General features: G+C 56.9%; 2 protein-coding genes and 1 long non-coding RNA gene across 5 annotated transcripts; 1 reads left to right on the forward strand and 2 right to left on the reverse strand.

Annotated features, from left to right (window-relative positions):
- Positions 1-83: 83 nt before the first annotated feature.
- Positions 84-8,976, reverse strand: BAIAP2L2 (BAR/IMD domain containing adaptor protein 2 like 2). Of its 2 annotated transcripts, none has more exons than XM_068666200.1 (14): positions 8,819-8,976; positions 7,882-7,957; positions 7,708-7,794; positions 7,111-7,172; positions 6,650-6,721; positions 6,244-6,360; positions 5,711-5,857; positions 5,460-5,612; positions 5,142-5,277; positions 4,456-4,681; positions 3,529-3,600; positions 3,063-3,243; positions 1,283-1,323; positions 84-761 (listed from the first exon to the last, which is right to left on the reverse strand). In XM_068666200.1, exons 1-14 carry the CDS (start codon positions 8,855-8,857, stop codon positions 686-688), a joined length of 1,485 nt encoding a protein of 494 aa, XP_068522301.1. In that variant the 5' UTR covers positions 8,858-8,976; the 3' UTR covers positions 84-685. The 2 variants fall into 2 exon arrangements, with proteins under 2 accessions (XP_068522301.1, XP_068522292.1); XM_068666191.1 differs by having other exon boundaries at positions 5,142-5,280.
- On the forward strand, positions 6,374-9,602 carry LOC137847790 (uncharacterized). The gene is made up of 2 exons (XR_011091072.1): positions 6,374-7,897; positions 8,236-9,602. It is a non-coding gene; the product is annotated as an uncharacterized lncRNA (long non-coding RNA).
- PLA2G6 (phospholipase A2 group VI) lies at positions 9,452-20,576 on the reverse strand. 2 transcript variants are annotated; one of them, XM_068666034.1, is made up of 16 exons: positions 20,305-20,576; positions 18,991-19,206; positions 18,721-18,904; positions 18,117-18,304; positions 17,354-17,450; positions 16,361-16,543; positions 16,136-16,244; positions 15,442-15,594; positions 13,837-13,927; positions 13,539-13,702; positions 13,206-13,356; positions 12,898-13,034; positions 12,555-12,709; positions 12,278-12,445; positions 11,132-11,205; positions 9,452-10,608 (listed from the first exon to the last, which is right to left on the reverse strand). In XM_068666034.1, exons 1-16 carry the CDS (start codon positions 20,514-20,516, stop codon positions 10,467-10,469), a joined length of 2,424 nt encoding a protein of 807 aa, XP_068522135.1. In that variant the 5' UTR covers positions 20,517-20,576; the 3' UTR covers positions 9,452-10,466. The 2 variants fall into 2 exon arrangements, with proteins under 2 accessions (XP_068522135.1, XP_068522146.1); XM_068666045.1 differs by lacking the exon at positions 15,442-15,594.
- Positions 20,577-20,629: the final 53 nt, after the last annotated feature.

Consider the following 20,629-nt stretch of genomic DNA (forward strand, 5'->3'; position numbering starts at 1 on the left):
AGCCCCTTGCTGGTGGGGTCACACATCCTCCTCCCCCCGTGGCCTCTGATCGAGGGGAAGGCCTGGCCGCTGGGACAGCAATGGAAGAAGCGTTCTCTGTTTTATTTACAAATGCCTTGTCCATGGGACATCGGGTGGAGAAGCAGGGCAGTGGTTCTGGGCTCCATCACTTCCCCCTGCTGTGCCCAGGGGCTGCCCAGCAAGGGAAGGGGTCAGATGGAGGCAGGGAAAGGCAGGTGCCTCCACAATGAACGTGGCTGCCAAAGGGGCCAAGTGCCCTTCAGCCGGACCACGTTGCCGGAAACTTTCTGGTGGCCACCTCCCTTTGGGGTTCATTTTTCCAGCAACGAAGGAATGGTCTAGCAAGTGTCCTTCTCCTTCCAGACCATCAGCATCCCCTCTCCCAGGGCACCAGCATCAGTAACGCCAGGCTTCTCCCACTCAAGTACAATAATCACACGAGGGAGGGGAGGCAATCCAAAGAGAGCAGCAGGGGCGTGCTGCTGGCTACAGCATGCCAGACAGCCAGGAGAGATGGATCCCCATGTCCCAGAGGGAAAGGAGGGATAGGGAAAAGTCACTCTGTGGGCGGTAGCATGAGGTCTCTGCCCTGCTGGGGTTGCAGCCCATCACTGCTATGCCTTCCTCTTCCCTGCTGAAATTCTTGGCTGCCCGCAGTGCTTCTTCATCGGATGATGGGTGCCGAGCGGTCGTTGGTGACCGTGGGACGCAGCTTGACTGTGGCAAAGGGGTTGGTACCTCTGGAAGGGGAAAGGAGACAGGTAACCATCAGGCAATCTGGAAAGACCATGCAGGGGACCTGCTGACCGAGCAAGGGCTGTTCAGTGTTGCCAGAATGACACCTCCGTGCCAAGGAGGTGGCTGGCTGCTGAATGTGTTTTCTCCCTCTTTAACAGCCCCTCTTGCAGGTTCCCTTGTGGTTCCTCAGGCTCCCCTCAGGGCTTCTCCTCATCCTCACTCTTCCATATAATAAAGAAAGGACACTAGCGTAAGTCTGTCCGTTGCGGTAGCACTCTACACTCCTGACCCTAACCCTCCAAAGCAAGCAGGGAGAAGAAAGAGGTCACAGCACCGTGCTGGAAACACGGAGACACCAACCTGACTGCAGAGGGAAATTACAGAAGAGGAGTTGTGCATTGCTTCCTCCAGTCACTTCCCTGTTCTTCCCATGTTTGATAACCCAAAAGATCCAATAATAATAGTATTCTAACAATGCCACCCTATCTGATGATTCCAGAGTGCAACCCCACGTCTCACTCACCGTGGAAAGAGTTCAGGGGGCTGGTCAGATACTCCTGATTTCTGCAATGAAAAGAAAGGCAAGTGAGTGATCTGGGGTGGGGAGGGGAACGGAGAGACAAAAGTTGGGCAGGGGACACTGCATACACAAAGGAAGATTTCACAAAACACATGAGTGAGTTAGGAGACTAAGTCCTATTAGCAGGGCTCTGACTCATTCATTCAATTTCTGTGGTGAGGGGTTGTCCCTACACAGGTTCCTTACGGACCCTTTGTTTTAGGGAAGAAAAGAGATGCCTCAGATTCCCTAAAAGTCACGTCTGAAGAGCACAGCAAACAGGGACAGTCCGATCTACATCGCACCCTGCCAGCACAGCCAGAGATGCCCCCTCATGTTGCCCACCCATCCTGGCAAAGAGTTTCTTGTCAATGCCCTCACGCTCCTGCGCTTTCAGGGAACTCGAGAGCTGGAGCGCTGTACCCTACCCTACACCACATACTGCTCAAAAGTGAACCAAGCTGCTGGAGAAAGATGGAGCTAGGCCCCATGGCCCTTATCTTTGGCCAGCAGGCAGTGAAGGATCGGTGACAATTGCAATGGCCTGATAAAGCACACCAGTTTCTGTATCTGGTGGCAAACAAGAAAGCCAAGTGTGGCTATCTGTGTTCCGGCTGGGAAGTCAAACAGGGACTTATTTTCTCCTGGCTCAACAGAAGGATATCTTGGGAAGAAGCATAGAGCAAGGTTGAGCCTTTCTGAACTTCTAATGAGTTTCAGTTGCTCTGCCACCATACTCTAAGTGCTCCACACACTTAATTGTTCAGTCCCAGGTCTATCCCTGCACCCTAGCCCTGGGGCTGGCTGGAAACCAGTGGCCTTGGGATCATAGGCTGCAGATCCCATTCACGTCCATGTTGTGCAGCCTGAGGCTTTCTGAAACCGTAGAGCAGGTCATGAAGGGGGAAAAAAAAGTTAAATGTTGCATCGTGACAAGGTTTGCCAGCCTTCTGAGGCTGAGCAAGGAACACCTGGAGGGCAGCACCATTCTTCTTTCTCCTAGTCATAGGTTCTCACTTTACACTGTCCTCACCTTTAACTTTGGCTGTCCTCACCAGTCAATTCCCTACAGCTGGAAGCAGCATGAGTGGAGGGTTTCCTTGCCAGTATGCCATGGTTGTGAGCTATGGGTTGGAGATTCCTTGTTCTAAGACTCCCCAAACTGGCTGTGCTCTCAGCCTTTACCTCCAGCTGTTTGCCTGTCCCACCTGTGATTTTAATCCAACCCTTTACTTTAATTTGGAAGAGGAGCCCTCTGAAGCTGCTCCCCATTCACTGAAGGGAGAAGAAGGATGGCATCTCTGTTAGCTGGTCACCCCACGCCCAGCCCAGCCTGATCACTCCATGGTCCTACTGTTAGCAGAAAGAGGTGCTGCCCCGGAGCCACCAGAAATCAGGCTGGGAGGTCATGGAGAAAAGGAGTGAACTGAAGGGGCCCTGGTGAGCAAAAAGAGAGAGAAATGAGAAGGGCGGGGGCACAAAAGCAGTCCTTGAGGGAGGAAATTCAGGCACCAAGGATCTGCATGCATAAAGTTGACTGTAGGGGCCACCAGGACATGGTTGCATGGGGACAGATTGGATGAGAAAGGCCGGTGCTAACAAGATGCCTTAGCTCAGGAAAGGACGAGGGCGCACAACTACATCTGTGTGTGTCATCTTTCTCAACAGGCCTCCGCAGAAAAGGCTGGAAGTCAGCTCTGATGGAAAGACGTGCCCTGCTCCACACACGCCAGCCTGCACTCACCTTGGAGCCTGAACCAGCCAAGGTCCCCAGCCCGCTCTGGTGGCTGCTGGCAGCCAGCGGTGGGGGCGGCGGGTTCGGCACAGCGGCCTGGGCAGCAGCAGGCCAGTGGGTGTTGGAGGAAGAAACGCTGGGACGGTCCAGGATGTCATCCATGCTGTGACTGCTGCGGAGCGGGAAGGACCTGAGCAAGAAGAGAGGACAATGAGGGGACAGCCAAGGAGCAAGGAATGGGGAGAAGCACCGGTGTTAGCCACACGTGTCCGTGGGATATCTTTGGAGAAATTATGTGGCTTGGAATGGCCCAGACATCTTTTAGAAAATATTGCACATGTTGGTGGAGTCACCATAGGGTAAGTCTGTGAGATCTCAGCACACAGTGGGGCTCAGCAAATTGCAGCTCTCCGCTGGTGTGAAAGACCTACAATGAGGCACTTTGTCTTCTCCTGGCCTATTGCCCTCCTCTTACCTGGTGGTTGGCTCCTCCACATCCCTCACGTCATCCAGAGGCTTGACATAAGCTTCAGGGAACCAGCCGCATCTAGGCCACGGAAACAGAGATAAATGAGCTCCAGGCAAACCATAGGGTTGTGGTTTAGATCCAGCTGCCCAGCACACCTATCTACACCCATCCCAGATATCGACCGAGCCCCAGCTGCTGCAGCTACCGCGTGCGATAGGGTTCGGCGTTCCTTTCACCCCTAGGTGGAGCATGGATTTATTGCAGGACAGTCCTTGGGAAGCCACGGAGCCATGGTGTTCCCACCCCTGCTTGGCGCAGGACTCGCTTATCTCAGAGGCTATGCAAAATCACTGCTCCTGGGAGCAGGACAGGCACAATCCAGGAAGAGAAGCTCTGACTGAGAGCAAATACAAGGAAGACAAAGCCAGCACTCAAGGTAGCCTGTGGCAATCCTCTCCTCCCCAAGTCAAGGCAGCTCTGCCTCAGAACCCCACTAAAATAAGGGCACTGTGCTAGCCCGTCTTCATCCGAGTGACCTTCCCTGCAGAGCACAGGGCACGGACCCCATGTGAAAAAGGACAGGCTTTGCCAGCAGGTGTCAGCCAGCCGCCCCGCAGGGAGTAGTAATTCAGTAAGCGCTGGGTGCAGCAGTTTCCATGCCCTGCCTGCGTTGGAGCTGAGAAACACCAAGCCTCTCAGGTAACTCCTGCAGTTCTCAGTCCTCAGCTGGCTCCCACGGCAGGATTCACTCAGCCGTGCAAGCCAGGAGGTGTCGCCAGGTCCCTGGCTCCCCTACCCTGGAGCTTTCCCAGGCAGCACGTCCACCCTCGCCCTGCCCCACCACTTCTCCTGCTCCAGCGGGCTGGGGACACGGCACAGGAGAGGTGGTGAGCAGGACACCAAGCCCATCAACTGTACCAAGGTGTCACGTACGTGGACGAGCCCTCCAGCTTGCCATACAGCCACCCGTTCTGTGCTTCTGGCATCAGCACCGTGATAACATCCCCGGGGTCGAAGCGCAGCAGGGTGCGGTTGGTCCCTGTCGTGTGGGGCACGATGGCCTGCACCCTCACCGCCCCGCTCTTCCTCCTGCCCTCGCTGCTGCTGCTGGCCTCGCCGAAGGAACCAGAGCGGGAGATGCGGCCGGTAGGGAGCAAACCTGCGGGGAGGCATCAGAGAGGTCTGGATGCAGCTCAGCATCCTCCTGCAAGACCCACGCCGCCTCGAGGGGACCGGTGCTGTGTCCTCTTTAGCCAAACATCTCGGGTACAAGCGCTGCCTGCTGCAATGACAGGCAGACAGCCCCCTGTAGCAGCAACTGAGAGTTTGTGACATTTTTCTCTCCCCCGTCCCATTTTTTTTTTAAGACTTTCAGCTGAGATTTGTGATGAATGAAAAGCAGGTGAGCCCTGGATGAACTCCACTCCAAAAGCTGAGCTCACCTGCATTCAGCCTTGTCCTCCCCAGCTCCCATGTGCATTGTCCTCTCACCACACCCAGGGATGTGGCCGAGGACCCGTGATCTGAGAGTTGTGGTCCCTCCCCGAGCCCGACCCTGTTCCCCCAGAGGCCCAACCACCGTGTCCCCCCGTGGCACTGCTCCCAGACATGGGTCATACTGGCTGATGGTGTCCTCTGCAGTGGCCTCCTGGAGAGCTCTGGTTGAGGAGACATCTTCATTTCTGGCTCCTGAGAGAAGATGCTCGATCTGTTCCCGCTCATGGGAGAAGTGAAGTCCCCGAGGGGTTTCTGGAGCTGCTGGAAGGAAAGGAGGCTGAGCACGTACCCACAGAGGCTGTGTCAGGCTAAAGACACCACAGCACACACCCTTCCCTCATCTTGGCCAGGAAAGGGCCATGGAGAGGCATCAAGAGAGCCCAAAACTGGCCTCGCCCTGCAGCCCAGAAGGCCAGGAAGGCCGTCCACATGCTCCTCACCATCTCCAGGTGTGTGGGGGTGCTCCGGCCCGACAGATACCCCTGGCTGTGTGAGGCTGCCAGGAGGCCCTGAGCGTGGCTGTTTGAGGGGTTGCGGCTGGCCTCCAGCTGCTCCTTCCACTGCGGGGCCTTGTTTTGGATCATGCCCTGGGCCTGATAAAAGAGAAAAGAGGCCGGTGGTGGACGGGGCAGAGCAGGTACAGGAGGAGTCAGCCCCGCATGCCCACCCAGCTTGCTCCCCGGGGCCGTACCCTGCTGTAAAACTGGAGGAGGGTGTTGTAGAGGATCTGGTGCTTTTCGGCCAGGAAACGGTAGCGCCGCTTCTCCTCCAGCTCAGCCTCCCGCTGGCTCTCAGAGACGAAGGCCTGCATCTCCGAGCGCAGCCGCATCACGTTCTCCTGGCCCACGAGGGGAAATGAGGAGGAAGAGATCAGCCTAAATCCACATCAGACTCGCGCACATTTGGGAGGGGAGGCATTGAAGTGCGGGGTTGTGTCCCCAGCTCCCCACTGCACTGCTGGGGCTCCACAGAGGAACTAGAGCAGGGTGCCAAGGGCCAGCTCCTTGCACCCCGAGGCTTGCTAAGTGAGGCAAGGGCTTGGCAGGATCGGGGACCACAGGTCAGCAGCGCCCTGTAGGGAAGGAGGGGCCTCCTTTCCAGATAAGCCTGCTGCCTTTTGAACAGCGGGGACAACCCCTTGGCTCATCAGGAAGGGCAACCCTGCTCAGAAACCAGCCCCTGGCTTCAGAGAAATCAAGTTTCCTTCCTGCAATCACTTCTCACCTTCATCTCCCGGACGTTTTTATCACGGGCCCTCTCCATTCTCCACAGCGCTGCCATGCACTTATCCAGGTTGCTGGCTCTGCGCCGGTACTCCAGCTCGTACTGCTTCTGGCTCTCCTGCCGGGGAGAAAGCAGGCACGGTGAGGAACCAGAGACATGTCCACGCTGTGGTGGTCCTGCTCTGGTGGGTAGTTGCCTGCCTGAGCCCCTCTGAAATCAGGCTTCAGCTGAACCTCTTCCAAAAAGCCACACTAGGAAGCTGGGGTGGTCCATGAGAGGAGAGGAAGGTAAGAAAGAGCCCTGAGTCCTACTGAAGAAACACCTCAAGAGCTCAAGCAAGGTGTCTGGGGTGGCAGAGAGAGGAAAACAAACAGGGCCGAGGCGTGGAAGGGGTCTCAGCACTCACGCTGATGAACTGCACGTCCATTTTGGTGTTCTTCTCCATGTGCTGCAGCAGGTCCACGTGGAAGGTCTGAGCCTGCAGGAGGCGAAAGGAGCCGTCACCCTCTGCCCGTCACCACACAGGGTGCTACAGGCTCTGTGGTTTGGGTTGTCTCACAGAACCGGTGACCCTCTTGCCACCAGGCCCCCCAAAAAAAGACCAGCACCCCCCAGACCACCAGCCCTTGAGGCTGGCATCCCTTGCTTGTGACGGCAGCCCACAAACAGCACCGGGAAGGGCATGAAGCCAGGCTCCAGCCATGGCAGCTCTGCCACACGCCTCCACCACGTGCAGGGAGGCAGCACCTGCCAGCAGGCACGTGAGAGGGAAGGAGACGGAGCAAACCGGGCAGACGCCAGCAAGCTGCGGGGTGGGAAGTCCCTTCTGTCCCCGACTCGCAGCAGCCCCTCAGGAAAAACACTCACCACCACTTCCAGATCGGAGGTCAGGAGCCTCTGCGTGTCAGACATCTGCATCAGGATTTCACCTTCAGAGAGAGAGAGAGAGATGGGAGAGGGTGGAAAAACCCCGCGGCCATTTCCTGGTGCGCCCAGGGAGGCAGAGCAGCAGCGTGCCACTGCGGCCGATGGGCGGGTGTGAAAGTCCACCAGCTATCGCAGGGCGCTGCTCTCCGCACCCTGGGAGGCTGGCAGCCTTCCTCCCCGGGGCTCAGCTCATCCTCCTCTCCCCGGGCACCGGTTATTTATTGCCTGGCAGATTGCAGGACCAGTGCTCTCCTCAAAGCTGCGAGAAGGAGAAAAATGGTTCCTCCAAGATGGAAATTTCAGCTGGCAGGGCAGGATGCCTCAACAGGGATTCGTTTCCATGACCAAGGGTCATCCAAGGGGATGGATATTCAAAAATACACAACAATTTTGATTGTCACTGGCACTGCAGGACATCATTTAGGGGATCTGTCTTCCTCCCCCCAAGGACTGGAAAGGGACCGGCTACTGAGGAGAGCCAAAACCTTCAGCGGTGGCGCCTGGCGGTGCAGAGGATGGGGAGTGGGAGAGCCTTACCCAGCTTGTGGGAGGTGGAGCTCTGCAGCGCTTGCTCCCCAATCTTCTCAATCGCCTTAAAATAGACTTCAGCCGCTTTGGCTAGTGCTGTGTGGAGAGGAGAGGGGTGGTAAGGGTCTGCCCTGCCTTCCCGCAGCACGATGTGGAGCCTGGGCCGGGCAGGACCCCACTCACCGTGGAAAGCACGCAGGTAGTTGTTCCCCAGGTACACCAGGTTCTCCAGAGCGGGGTTGAATTGCTCCAGGATGGTCTGTAGGCAGGGCAAAGCACGTTAATTTTGCTTTTCCCCGTGCTCCAGATTGCCCAGCAGGTGGATACCGTCCCGCTGTGGCTCGGCTGGGTGCAGCAGGGACTGGGGTCTTGCCCAGGCGCCGTGCTGATGTACAGCTGGGCACAAAATCAGCTCCCTGCAGCACAGCAGCTGGGGCTTTCTGCTGCCCTGCGTCGCCTCCAGCAAGCCAGGAGAGGAGCAGAGCCGGAGGGGAAGGAGCACCGAGCTGTCACCCGCCACTGTCACCTTCCTCCTAGGGCCCCGTGCTCCACAGCGGCTGCGGACAGGGGAGCGACAGCGAGGGGACGTGTGAGCAGCCTTATCCCTGAGCCTGCCTGGGTGAAGGCCACCCTTATTGCTCAGCCACCGACACGGCTTTATCCCGGCCACGATCTGGTGTGCTGCCAGCCTCAGCAGCTTGATAAGGGAAGGGATGGACTGCCGCGGATCGCCCTCTCTGTTTTTATTTGCCGGGTTTATCAGAGGGTTTTTATTGCTCGCAGGATAGCAGCTCGGAGGCCGGGATAAGGAATTTCCCCTACTCCCGACCCTCGCTGCCTTTCTGCAGCACCCGTGTGCCCAGGGAAGAGCGAGGGGGATCCGACTGCTCTTCGCAGCAAGGGGGAAAAGAGCTGACCGAACCGATGCTCGCTACCAGCAACCAAGGTGTGTGACCCTTCAGAAATCACCAATTTCTTCCTGTCTTTGCCTTCAGACCCACACCACGCAGCCCAAATCCCCCGGGGATGGACCCAGCCCTCGGCTGCCCACCCCAGGGAGCCTCCCTGGGGAAACAGCTCTCCTCCCAGCGAGGCGGCAGCCTGCGGTGCCGGCGCTCACCTTATAGATGGAGATGGTGGATCTGTAGGACAGGTCCATCTCCGGAGCCTTTTCTCTCTCCTGCAGAGGAGGAAGGGGCGAGGAGAGCGCGAGGAGCTGTGCTGGTCCAGAAGAGCCTTTTCCACAGAGCTGGCTGGATGGAGAGAGCCTGTCCCCGGCGAGGTATGACAGCACGAAGGCACGGCCGTGGTGCAAAGGGAGCGGGGCGCTGCTGGGGGTTTAATAATTCACCAGCCGGGAGGCTGGAACTTGATCCCAGGATGTAACCGGACTCTGGAGGGAGAGGAATCCTGCGGCAGGCAGCACGGGCATGTGACCGCCTCCTTCAATTATTGATCGCTGCCCAGCACCCGGCTCCCCCTGCCCCGGCACCCGCAGAGCCTGCCACCTGCCAGAAGGACATCTTCCAGCCTCCAGCCCTCCGAGGGGGCTCTCGGAGCCTCCCCACGCTCCTGCAGCATCCTCGGGTCCCCAGGACAGCCAATTCACCTCCTCAGCCCATGTGAAGGGAAGAGCTCCGTGTCCCCAGGAGCTCAATTTGTCATCTTTTAACCGTGAGACTGCAAGCTCAGCCCCCTGTGGGATGTTGCAGGACGCAGAGACACAAAACACAAAGCACATCACAGCAGAACCGAATCTTAGCTTCTCTTTATTTCAAGCCATGTTAGTTTTTGTTCGTAACGGCAGGTAAATAAGTCAGTTTTTTCAGGTTACTTCTCAGAACTTCCAAGGGATACATACGTCATGTATAAATACACAAAGTTTGCTACAGAAACGTTTAGTACAGCAGTCACGACGGGATTTCCAGCAGTAAAAACGACAAATCCCAATTGCTACAGGGTCAGTTGCTTTGGTGGGACCTGAGCTCAGGTTCGATTGCACGCTAACACAGAGAAAATCCCTCTGCTGTTATCCCTCATCTTGAGCTTGCCACGAGACGAGGCGGGTTTTCACATCTCAGCCCTCGAGCAGACTGTCACAGCAAGCCAGGGGACACAAAACAGCCCCTGGGGGGGGGGGTCTGCTCCCCCCAGAGGTGCTGTCAGAACCTCAGGCACCTCTGGAGGGAAAAGGGGAGGGCGTTACAGGTGGCAACTGGTTCAGGAAGGGTTCCCCCTTCTCCCCAGTGCCAGTCACAGTATTTTCCATCTCTCTACCGCAGAAGGCTGCAGAGTTTCTGCCTCCCTCCAAGCCAGGAGTGTCGAGCAAAGGATCCCTTTCCCCACCCTATACTCAGAACCAGCTCGGGCCCAGCAGGGAAAGCAATCCTTGGAGCTTTATCTGGTGTTGGCCCATTCTGTGATGCAGGAAGGTGAGCAGTGCTTTGTCCCTGGGGGTGCTGCACAGACAGGAGCCGGGCTCCAGCTGCTCCAGCTCGGGGTGTAGGTGGGGGCTCTGGCTCCTGGGAAGGGCTTTAGGGTCAGGGAGCAGGGCAGCAAAACCAAGCAGAGTAGTGGAGATGGGGCTGGAGTACAAGAACTGTCAGTATTTCAGAGCTGTCCCGCAATATATGTGCACTGTCGTCTATTAAATAGGATTAATTTCTAATTAGTACTAATAGCAGTCCCCCCCTCCCCCCCAACCTCAACATTTGGGGCAAAGCTTGAGCCGTTTGGGCATCTGCTGCTCCTTGCCACCTCCAGGCCGGTCACCGGCAGAGGTCCCGCACCAGGCGCTCCAGCTGCTCCCGCTGCTGGTAGATGTAGAGCTGGGTGTCCCACAGGGCGTCCACCAGCACCGCGTCGTTCACCTCGTCCAGCATCACGTCCGTGTGCAGCTGAGGGCTGAGCCTGCGGACACCGAGATATCATCACCAGCGGGGCACAGACACAAAGGCAGCGAGCATCCCAAGCACCAGCCTGGCAGCAGAAACCTGGCTGCTGCTTCCTGGGCTGTTTGGTTCCCCTTATTTGGGAAAATTGCGGGCTGGGGGCCTTTCCCCTACACTTTCAAAGCCCAGCTGCACTCCTTGCTGAGCCACGGTTCAGCTATCGCTGCATTTAAGACACGAGTCTCAAAACACACCGTGCAGTGCCCCAAGGTGGAATAGGGCAGGATGAGGTCCACATCCTCAAAGGGCCCTTTTTAGCACCCTCCAGACCCCAGTAACTGACCCCAGACAAGCTGTGCTTGTTCCTTCATTGATCTACAGCATCCTCCGTTGTATCACGGAGGAATTAGGAAGGGGGCAGAGGAACAGATTTAGGCTGGCACACCCCCGAAGGGGACGTGATTTGGGATGACACATGCCCCAGCCAAGACCTGGAGGCTAAAAAAAGAGGTCTGTGCGGGGAGCAGAAGGGAAGCTCTTACCGAAAATAAGGGATATCCGTCATCTCGCACCAGGCCCTGGCACGATCCACAGCTGGGCCATCTGCCTCAGTGCACTGCGGGAGAAACAGGCCGGCAGTTAGGGCAGGACTGACACGCTGCCCAGCCCCTGCCCGCAGGAGGCTTCCCTGGCACCGAGCTCAACAGCACAAGCCACAGAGGGAAAGGGAAAACCAGGAGTAAGAGCATCCTGGATGGCAAAGATCACCAGCAGAAGTGGAGTGGCTTTTTTTTCCCCCTAAATATAACACTCTTGATCCTTGGGACACAAGGAGCTGCACCCTACAGATCCTCCTGTCACTGCACAGAGGGAATTCCCATAAGAGCATCCCCAGGATGCCTCTTTGGGACTTCATCTCCGTCCATTTCTATTCCACAACCCAGAACCAGCAGAGCCTGTGATTATTGCAGGCTTTCTGTGCTATCCTGAGACAACTGAAAGAAAAGACAGCAGAGACAGAGGGGCCTCCGCAGGTATCTCCAGGCTTTAGGGAGCTAAAAAGAGATAAAGCCGCGTTATCAAGATCACAGTCAGGCCCTCAAGTCTGATCCTTTCAGCTTTCATTCCTCTGGAACGGATTCGTGCATAACATCTAACGAGCTTCTTTCGGAAGCATGCAAAATCATCCGCCTATCACACACCCCTAGCCACAGCTCGGAACTGCTGCTCCTGATTAGCAAAACTCCCACTTCTCAACCACTTGCTAATTGCTCTCGTGGGGATAATAAAGCTCTTCTTAAGAAAAATGAGTTGCTGTCACGCTGAAGCATCATTTTTTTGGTCTGCACTGCTCAGATGATAATCCGTGCTCCCTGGAAAGCTTCCAGTTCCACAAACTCACGCTTGCAAGTGTTCCTAGGAGTCACTGGCCACCGTCCTGACCCCAGCTCCTTTCAGCTGCAAGAACTGCACCTCTCCAAACACCAAACAGGCAGAGAGGGATTCAGACCTGCTGTGCTCGCACAATTTTTAAGCTACCCCTTACCCCCATCCCTTGAATCGGCCGTGGGTGGAGCGATTCCAAGGAAAATTCAATTTTCTTCCAAAAGGAAGAAGCTGAAGACTGGAAACCTTTGCTCTCCCTCTGAAAGCAACCCCGAGGCTCTTCCCCTCCTGCCAGTACTCACACAATCCACCACCATCTTGCCGAGCTCCCTGGCCCCAAACACAGTCTTTGCCAGCTCCCAGGGGTTGGAGGGGCGGAAGACATCCACAGAGCTCACGGGGACCTGTGGAGGCTTCCCTGTCCCCAGGGAGACCACCAGCCCCAACTTTCTCACTTTCTGCCTCTGACCCTGCGGACAAAAGAGAAGATTTATTTGCAGGAACACGCAATTAAAGCGAAATATTAATTTCACAACAGTCTGTTGGAAGTTCTTGCTTCAAGGCCAGGATTTCCCTCACCTTCTTGATCAGAGACTTGTTGTACTCGTGGATCTCCGCCATGGCGTCGAGGGTCGGGTTGTTTGCCAGCAGCCCGCCGTCCAAAAAGCGCCCGATGGGCCTGAAATAGGTGGGAGCCGCCCCGCTGCAGCGAGCAGCACGCCAAACCAGCTGGTCTGCAGGGACAGAGAGGAGCAGACGTGCCTCTTTCAGCAGCTCGCCTTCATGCGAGGAGCATCCCCTCTTCACGGGGGACAACTGGTGCTGGGACACCCCGATTTCCAGAAAAACAGGGGGAGAAACAGGAATTCTCCCGTGTCTGGGTGCCATCATCTACCTGCACCTGCCGCGTGCCCAAATTTACCTTCTGGCCGAGTGAGTGGTTTGAAAGACGCGGTTGTTTTATATTCAGTGGAGACTTTTGTCTCTGGGACGGGGTAATTCCTGAAGAGGTGGAGCTCAGCTGGCTGCCGGTCACACAACGTCCCCGTCACAATGACTCTGGGGAAAAGGAGAAGACAGCTAAGGGTAAAATGGAAAAAAAATACATGGTTTTGGCTTCCGTGGTCTCCCCATCACAGGTTCTCTGCTCATAGGAGATGCCAAACGTGCCACGTGGCCTCCAGAGCGTTCCCCAAGAGAGCCAGCAGCACAGCCCCAAGCAGGACTTACTTGGGTTTTTGGACATCTGTCATTTTGGTGTTTTCCCCAAACTCCTTCTTCAGGAACTCGTCCAGGGGCTCCGACTCGTAGGGCCGAGAGCCCCGGAACACCATGTCCTTCATGCGGAAGTACAGGCAGCGCATGTAGTCCATGGGCTTCCCTGAGCAGCATCGGGAGGATGAAGCAAGAGCAAAAACAGGTCTGGATTTTCCTTCGTTGATGGACACACCTCCCCTCCGCAGGCAGGGAGGGAAAATCTCAGGCAGGACTCCCAGAGAGGCAGCTCCCACCCCACATCCCTTCCACCCAGAGGAGTGAGAACGAGCCCGTTCTTTGCCTCACCGTGTACAATAGCCAAGGCCAAGATGCCCCCGGTGCTGGTCCCTGCGATCCAGTCGAAAATCTCCCGAATGGGTCGCCCCGCGGCCTTTTCGATCGCCAGCAGGAGCTGGATGAGCACCAGGCCCCGGATGCCCCCTCCGTCCAGGCACAGGAGGCGGTCGTAACTGCAGAGGGACAGACACAGCTCACTGATCTCAGATCCTGGCCCTGGGGATGGGAAACCATCCCGCTTCTTCCTCAAGGTGACGTTCGCCTTCAATTTGCACGCAGGTCTGGGGGGAAGCTATTCCTCACTCACCTTCTTCCACCCTCCCTGGGGGAGTCCACGACATCCGGCGTCTTCAGGAACTGTCCAAGTGTTGCAGAAGCATACAGGAGGTCCCCGTACCCTAGAGGGCCATGAATAGGAAGGAAAATAAAAAATGAGAGACCAATTTGCTACCTGAACCCTCTGAGGAGTGCCTCAGAGGAACCAGTCAACCAAATCATACTTAATCGATTAGAAAACCTTTAGTTATTCTTCCTACTTTCTCTCTGTCCCCAAAAAAACCCGGCCAGGGTACCCAAACTTCCCACCCCTCTGGTAAATGATTTCCACCACAGAGAACATCCAACGCCCTTCCCAGTCGAAGCTCCCTGCAGGAAACACAAACCATCTTGCCCGTAACCACCAGGTACCCCCCAAAATAAACCCCACACCGAAGAGAAGAAACCCAATTCTCCAGAGCAGGCAGCTGGAGGTTTGCTGGCACAGACAAAGGATGTGTAGAAGCAGACGTTGAGCGCCGCGGGTGAGAGAGGAGTCAGAGCCTAGCAGCACGCCCACTACTGCAAGCCAGGAGATAAAACCTAAATCTACTCCTGCGAGGTAACCTAAGCAGGAGAGGTCTGGGGACGGGAGGGCTCGTTATTACCCCTCGGCTGATGTAAACCCAGGGCAGCAATCCAGCCTAGGTGAGGAGGCAGCCTGCGAAACCAAAAGAAGAACACGGGGAGGAGAGGTTAAATGCTGCTGCCAGCACCCCGGCTGGAAGGCAGCTGTGGATGGTGGAGAACAGGGCGAGGAGTTTCTTCGAGAGCCAGAGTCCGTGCTGGAAAAGGGCCGTGCCCTGCCAGGGTAAGAGAGCTGAAATTTGGTGGGACACCGCCACAAGGCTGTGGTGGGAAGTCCTGAGGTCTCCATCCAGCAGGACTGGTGACACGGAGGACACAAGGAGGTTGTCCTCTAGCCCTACAGGAAGCCCTTTGCAATGGAAACCACAATTTCCAGAGGGAAAGTGGACCACAAGCAGCTGTCACCTCCCTGCACGCCCTCATCACGGTGTCAGAGCCTCCCTCCAAGCCAGCTCACCCACTGCCTGCTCTGTGACACCCCCTGCTGCCTCTGTAGCTCCCCAGAGGGTGAAATCTTGACGTACTCAGCCTGGGCAGTACAGAGCACACGTCCTGAGGTTGGCTCTTCCTACCGATAATGCAAATCCTGCACCCAGCATCACTTATCCCTGGCCTCCTCCCTTCCCTCTCCCAACTACCGGCCCCTGAGATCTGAACAAGTGCCACTTCAATATCCTTTTGCCCACTGGGATGTCTTTAAGATGAACCAGCAAGTGCCTCCACTTCTGTGCATGACTGCACGTAAGCAAACAAGCCCTACACCTCTTCCAGAAGGGTGAGGGGAACAGCCTTCCCTTTCCTCCACGCAGAGCTGCACTGTGTCAGGTCCATAAATCAGGAGTTTATAGAGTACACACACAGGGAAAGCAGAGAAAAGAGTCTGGGTCCAGCTGAACGAGGACAGAGTGGCCAGAAAGTGAGAGCCAGGAGACAGCCCCCAGAGCGTGGGCTGCCCGAAGGTCTGAAGCTAGAGAAGAGGACAGCGAGGAAGGGCCAGGGAAGGCTTTACCTAAACTGTTGAAGCTGCTCCGCGGGGAAGACGGGCCTTCCAGGAAGAAGGAGGCGTCGGATGGTGGCAGGCTTTGGGAGCTGGGGGTGGGTGGGTGGCAGCGCTGCGTCCCTACAGTTTGCAGCAGGTCTAAGAGCACTTTCCGGTTGGCACCTTAGGTGACGCAGGGGGGAGTCACAGAGCAGAAAGAGAATCAGTGCACGCACACACCTGGGGAAGGGGGAGTCTGCAAAATTCACAGCAGCCGTCACCCGCAGGAAACCTCTGGGATAACCCAGGGGGAGAGGAAAGCACGTCCTGAATCTGCCCTGCGCGCAGCAGGCGCGGCCAGTGCCATGCAGCTTGAAGGGTTTGTGCCACACGCTTTGTGCCGTGCCTGTGCCTGCTTATCCCTGGGCTGCTCAGTAGGATTCCCATCCCGCTGCGAGGCTGCAGTGCCCAGCACCACGGCGTGAGGAGGGGGGGGTGCGTGCCAGCTTTTCCTCTTGCTTCTCTGTCTCATAGAGGGGAAATTCATCACGGGCTATTCACACAAAGCCTAAGATTAGCAAGTGCCGGTCCTGTGAGCAACTAGAAGCTGGGAAAGCGTTTTGGAGAAGCACTGCCTACGCCTGGTGGGTTTTCACCTCTCCAAGATGCAGTTTTAGCCAACAAGGGGAGATGTTACGCTGGTTTCTGGTGTGCCCGCCCTCACCTTTGCTGCTCCGGGCTGCCAACAGCCCCGGCGTCTCCCCGAAATCATTGGGGATCTCCACATCACCTCCAAAGACAACGATTGCTTTGATCATATCCAGGCGGTCGTGCTAGGAGACAAGGGAAAGCTCAATCAAAAGCCGTGCTCCCCTCAGCCACATCTCTCGTTCCCTCCCTCCTCTTTCCCTCAGCCAAAGCGCCCACGAGGATTGCTCCACGACCTCACCTTCATGGCCAGGTGCAGCGGCGTGTTGCCATCCTGGCCCCTGGCGTTGGTGTTGGCCCCGTGCGTCAGCAGCACCATGGCGCAGTCAAAGCGGCCCCTCCTGACGGCGATGTGCAGGGCCATGTCGGCCGTCCGGCTGCTCACGTTCACCTCGGAGCCGTACTTCAGCAGCAGCTGCGTCATCTGAGCCCAAGCGTGCGTGTTCCAGGTCAAGGAAAGAGAAAGAAATCGTGAGGACAACCGCCTGGGTGCTCACACGAGCCAGGCAAGCACATGGAGAGGAGCAAGCCTTCGCCTGGGCATGGCAGGAGCCAGCTGCAGCATCCCAGGCGCTGGACATGGGGTTTCTCTACCTTCTACCTCAAAATTATTTGATGGTTTCGCAAGCTGGCTACAGCTTCTGGATGTTTTGGGGCTTAGATGGAAGCGTAACGACTGGCTGGTGGCAACGGAGAAACACAGTCCCTACGCAGGCCAGAATCCTCGCAGACTGGAGGGAAGAAATTTGCTTATTTGCCTTTTTTTTTTTTTTAACCTTCTCCTCCTTGCAAGACAGAGTTTCATGGTCCTTCCACTGAAACGTTCAATGTTCTCTGCTTAAAACAAACGCCTCACAGGTGCCCCAGCTTATCACACCTCTCATCTGGGTATCTCTAACCTACGTACCATGACCCTGCGCCTACCTCACGCTCCCCTCGTGGTTGAATGCACCAGTCTGGGAGATGATGAGAAGAGAGCTCCCCCCAGGGGTAATTGTGCTCCAACGACAGTGGTGCAGTTTCACAATAAGCAGGGAAAAGGGACAAGCTGGCAGTTTCACAACAAGGGTTGAATTACTGGGACAAGCGTGCCAAGTTTGGGATTATTATTAGATATTTTTTTTTCTATCTGAAGGCTCCACTGCTCCCTGCAGCAAACAGCACCGGTCAGAGGAGAGCAGAGAGAACCAAACAGCTTCAATCAGCTCAACAGCCACAGGTCAGCTCTATTTACCTCTGCCTTCTTCGCCCAGTGCAGCGGGGTGGCGTCGTGGCGCGGGTCCCTGGAGCAGACCTGGCTGGCATCCACCTCCAGGATGGCCTGGGCACACCTGGTGAAGGCAACGAGATGAGGAATTGAGATGCCAGACACCCAGCCCAAGCACAGAGCCTTTCAGGAAACCCTACAGCAGGATGATCCCTTCCCAATCCCAAATCGTGGAGCAGCTAGCAGCGGTCGTTGTTGAGGGCCCTTTCTGGAGGACTTGGACGCTATGAAAATAAGCATTAGAAAGCACAAAGAGAAACTAATTTCTCCCTGAAAAAAAAAAAAAAGAGAACAGGAAGTAAATATTGCGTCTCTTGATTCAGAGTGTGTTAATTAAGGGTCAGGAGTACCTTTGCCCACGGGAGACGGAAATAACAACGCTTTGGAATGAAAGCTTAGTAGGATCAAAGCAGCCAGAGACAGGAAGGCAGAGGTACAGCAGTTAGTAAGAGCATTTAAGTCACCTCCTCGCAGCTCATCCTGAGAAAGTATTGCACAAACTCTATTTTTTTTTCCTTTTCTTTTGTGTGTGCCTCCCTCATTATATCCTACAAAGTAATACCTGGAGATAAATTCAGGGAAAACCTTTTTTTCTGAACGGGTCTCTTTCTTCCACACCAGCACCCCGCTGCTCTTCTGCCAGCTCAGTGATGTCCTTGGCAGATCTGGGACAACCCAAAGTGAGCAGCCATGGCCCCAAACTCGAGGAAAAGCCCGGGTAGTTCCTTACCCCTTGTGGGAATACTTGAGAGCTGTGTGGATGGGGTAGCCCAGCGTCCCCACGACGCCGCAGCTGGCCTGGCATTTCAGCAGGGACCGAACCATGTCCTCTTTGCCCAGCTGACAGGCGAGGTGCAGCGGGGTCAGCCCTTCGTGGCTCAGGTGGTCCAGGACAACAGTCGGGGTTCTGCCCAGGATCTGGGAAAAGGAAGCAATAAATAAACCAAAGGCAGGCGAGGCGTGGAAGCTCCACGGACAGGGCTCCTCGCGATGCTACAGTCCGTCCTCTTCAACATCTGAAGCACTCCTGTGTTTTCTCCCCGTCAGAAGGAGGGCACAGAGTCAAGGTTTTTTGCCTAATTTTCTCCCCACCCCACCCAGGCGTGGAAACCCTAAAAGCCCTGGGGCATGCAAGAAAAGCAGAAATTCAGTTTGTTTTCTTTGGTTTAGAGAGGAATCAAAAGAGAAAGAGAAACAAACAGAAGGCTGCTCAGAACTGAAAGTATTTAGCAAGCCAAGTCACCAAAATCAGAGGAATGCGGGAAGAGGACACGTTTTTAATACAAAAACCTAACCCATCCCCGATCGATCGATCGTCCCGGTCCCGCTCCCACCTCGACGACCTGGGGGTTGTGGCCTCGCACGGCGTAGTGGAAAACCGTCTCCCCGCGGCGGTCGGCGACGTCCACCCGCGCGTGGCACTCGAGGAGCTCCAGCAGGCAGGGCACGTCGCCCTTACGGCACGCCAGGTGCAGCGGGGTGCAGCCATCCTCACCGGCATCGGAGCTGTTCACGCAGCTGTGAGGGAGGAAAAGAGGTCACAACCACCCCGAAAGCCGACCCCAAAGCAGCCAAACCCCCCAGGCTCGCCCTCAGGGCCTCACCCCAGCACCCCGTTGTGCCGAAACGCCTCGAGGAGGCCAAGCTCCACCGCCACGTGCGCCGGGGACCAGCCGGGGTGGCCGCGCAGGCAGTCGCAGAGCTGCTGGAGTTGCTCCGGGGTCAGCGGCTCCGGGGAGCTCTCGTAGAAGGGCCGCAGGTGCCCGGCGTAGTGCTGGAAGAGCTGCAGGGCCTCCGCCTCGTCGTCCAGCTGGAACAGCCTGCGCAGGGGGAGAGAAGGGGACGGAGACCCCAAAACTACAGGTTGCAGCCCCAAACGCTCCCCACCTGCAGCCCCTGCGGCCATCTAGGGGCCCGGAGACATTTTAGGGCCCAATTCCCTTTTGGGGTCCAGGGCCATTTTGGTCCCAGTTCCCTTTTGGGGTCTTGAGCCATTTTGGGGTCCGGCTCCCTTTTGGGGTCTGGAGCCATTTGGGGGCCCGGTTCCCTTTTTGGGGGCCCAGAGCCATTTTAGGGCCTGGTTCCCTTTTGGGGATCCAGCTCCATTGTGGGGGCCAGGACCATTTTGGGGCCCAGTTCCCTTTTGGGGTCTGGGGCTATTTTAGGGCCTATTTCCCTTTTGGGGTCTGGCTCCCTTTTGGGGACCTAGAGCCATTTTAGGACCTGGCTCCATTTTGGGAGCCCAGTTCCATTTTAGGGCCTGGCTCCCTTTTGGGGCCCAGGACCATTTTGGGATCCGGTTCCCTTTTGGGGCCCTGGAGCCATTTTGAGCCCCAGTTCCCTTTTGGGGGCCCAGAGCCATTTTGGGGGCCAGGACCACTTTTGGGGTCCGGAGGTATTTTGGGGCCTGGCTCCCTTTTGGGGCCAAGGGCCATTTTGGGGCCCAGTTCCCTTTTGGGGACCCAGTTCCATTTTGGGTCCAAGGGCTATTTTGGGACCTGGTTCCCTTTTGGGGCACAGCTCCCTTTTGGGACCTGGTTCCCTTTTGGGGTCCAAGAACCATTTTGCGGCCCAGCTCCCTTTTAGGGGCCCAGGGCCATTCTGGGGGCCTGGTGCCCTTTTGGGGCCCTGGAGCCATTTTGGGGTCCCAGTTCCATTTTAGGGCCTGGGTCCCTTTTGAGGTCCTGGAGCCATTTTGGGGACCAGGACCATTTCGGGTTCTGGAGCCATTTTGGGACCTGGCTCCATTTTAGGGTCTGGAGCCATTTGGGGGCCTGGCTCCCTTTTGGGGGCCCAGCTCCATTTTAGGGCCTGGAGCCATTTTAGGGCCTGGCCCCCTTTTGGGACCCGGCTCCATTTTAGGCTCTGGAGCCGTTTGGGGCCGGTTCCCCCTTTGGGGTCCCTTTTGGGGCGCGTACCTCAGTGCGAGCTGCGGGCTGTGCGGGCAGAGCAGCACGCAGTCCCACGAGCGGCCGGGCCCGGGCCCGTAGAGGCGCAGCCGGCCCTCCTGGCCGAGAGGGGAGCGGCCGGGCCCGTACTCGGCGGCGGGCACCTCCCTGACGCGGTGCGGGCTGCCCAGCGCCTGGGCCACCCCGCTCAGGGTGCTGACCAACCGGCCCAGGAACTGCATGGCGGCGCCACAGCGGAGCGGCGCCCCGAGCGGGGCGAACCAATCAGCGCCGCCCCTCCCCTCCCTCCAACCAATGGGCGGCGCGGAGCGAGGGGGAGGAGCCAATGGGGCGG

The sequence above is a fragment of the Anas acuta genome, chromosome 1 (genome assembly GCF_963932015.1).
Source record: "Anas acuta chromosome 1, bAnaAcu1.1, whole genome shotgun sequence".
NCBI lineage: Eukaryota > Metazoa > Chordata > Aves > Anseriformes > Anatidae > Anas > Anas acuta.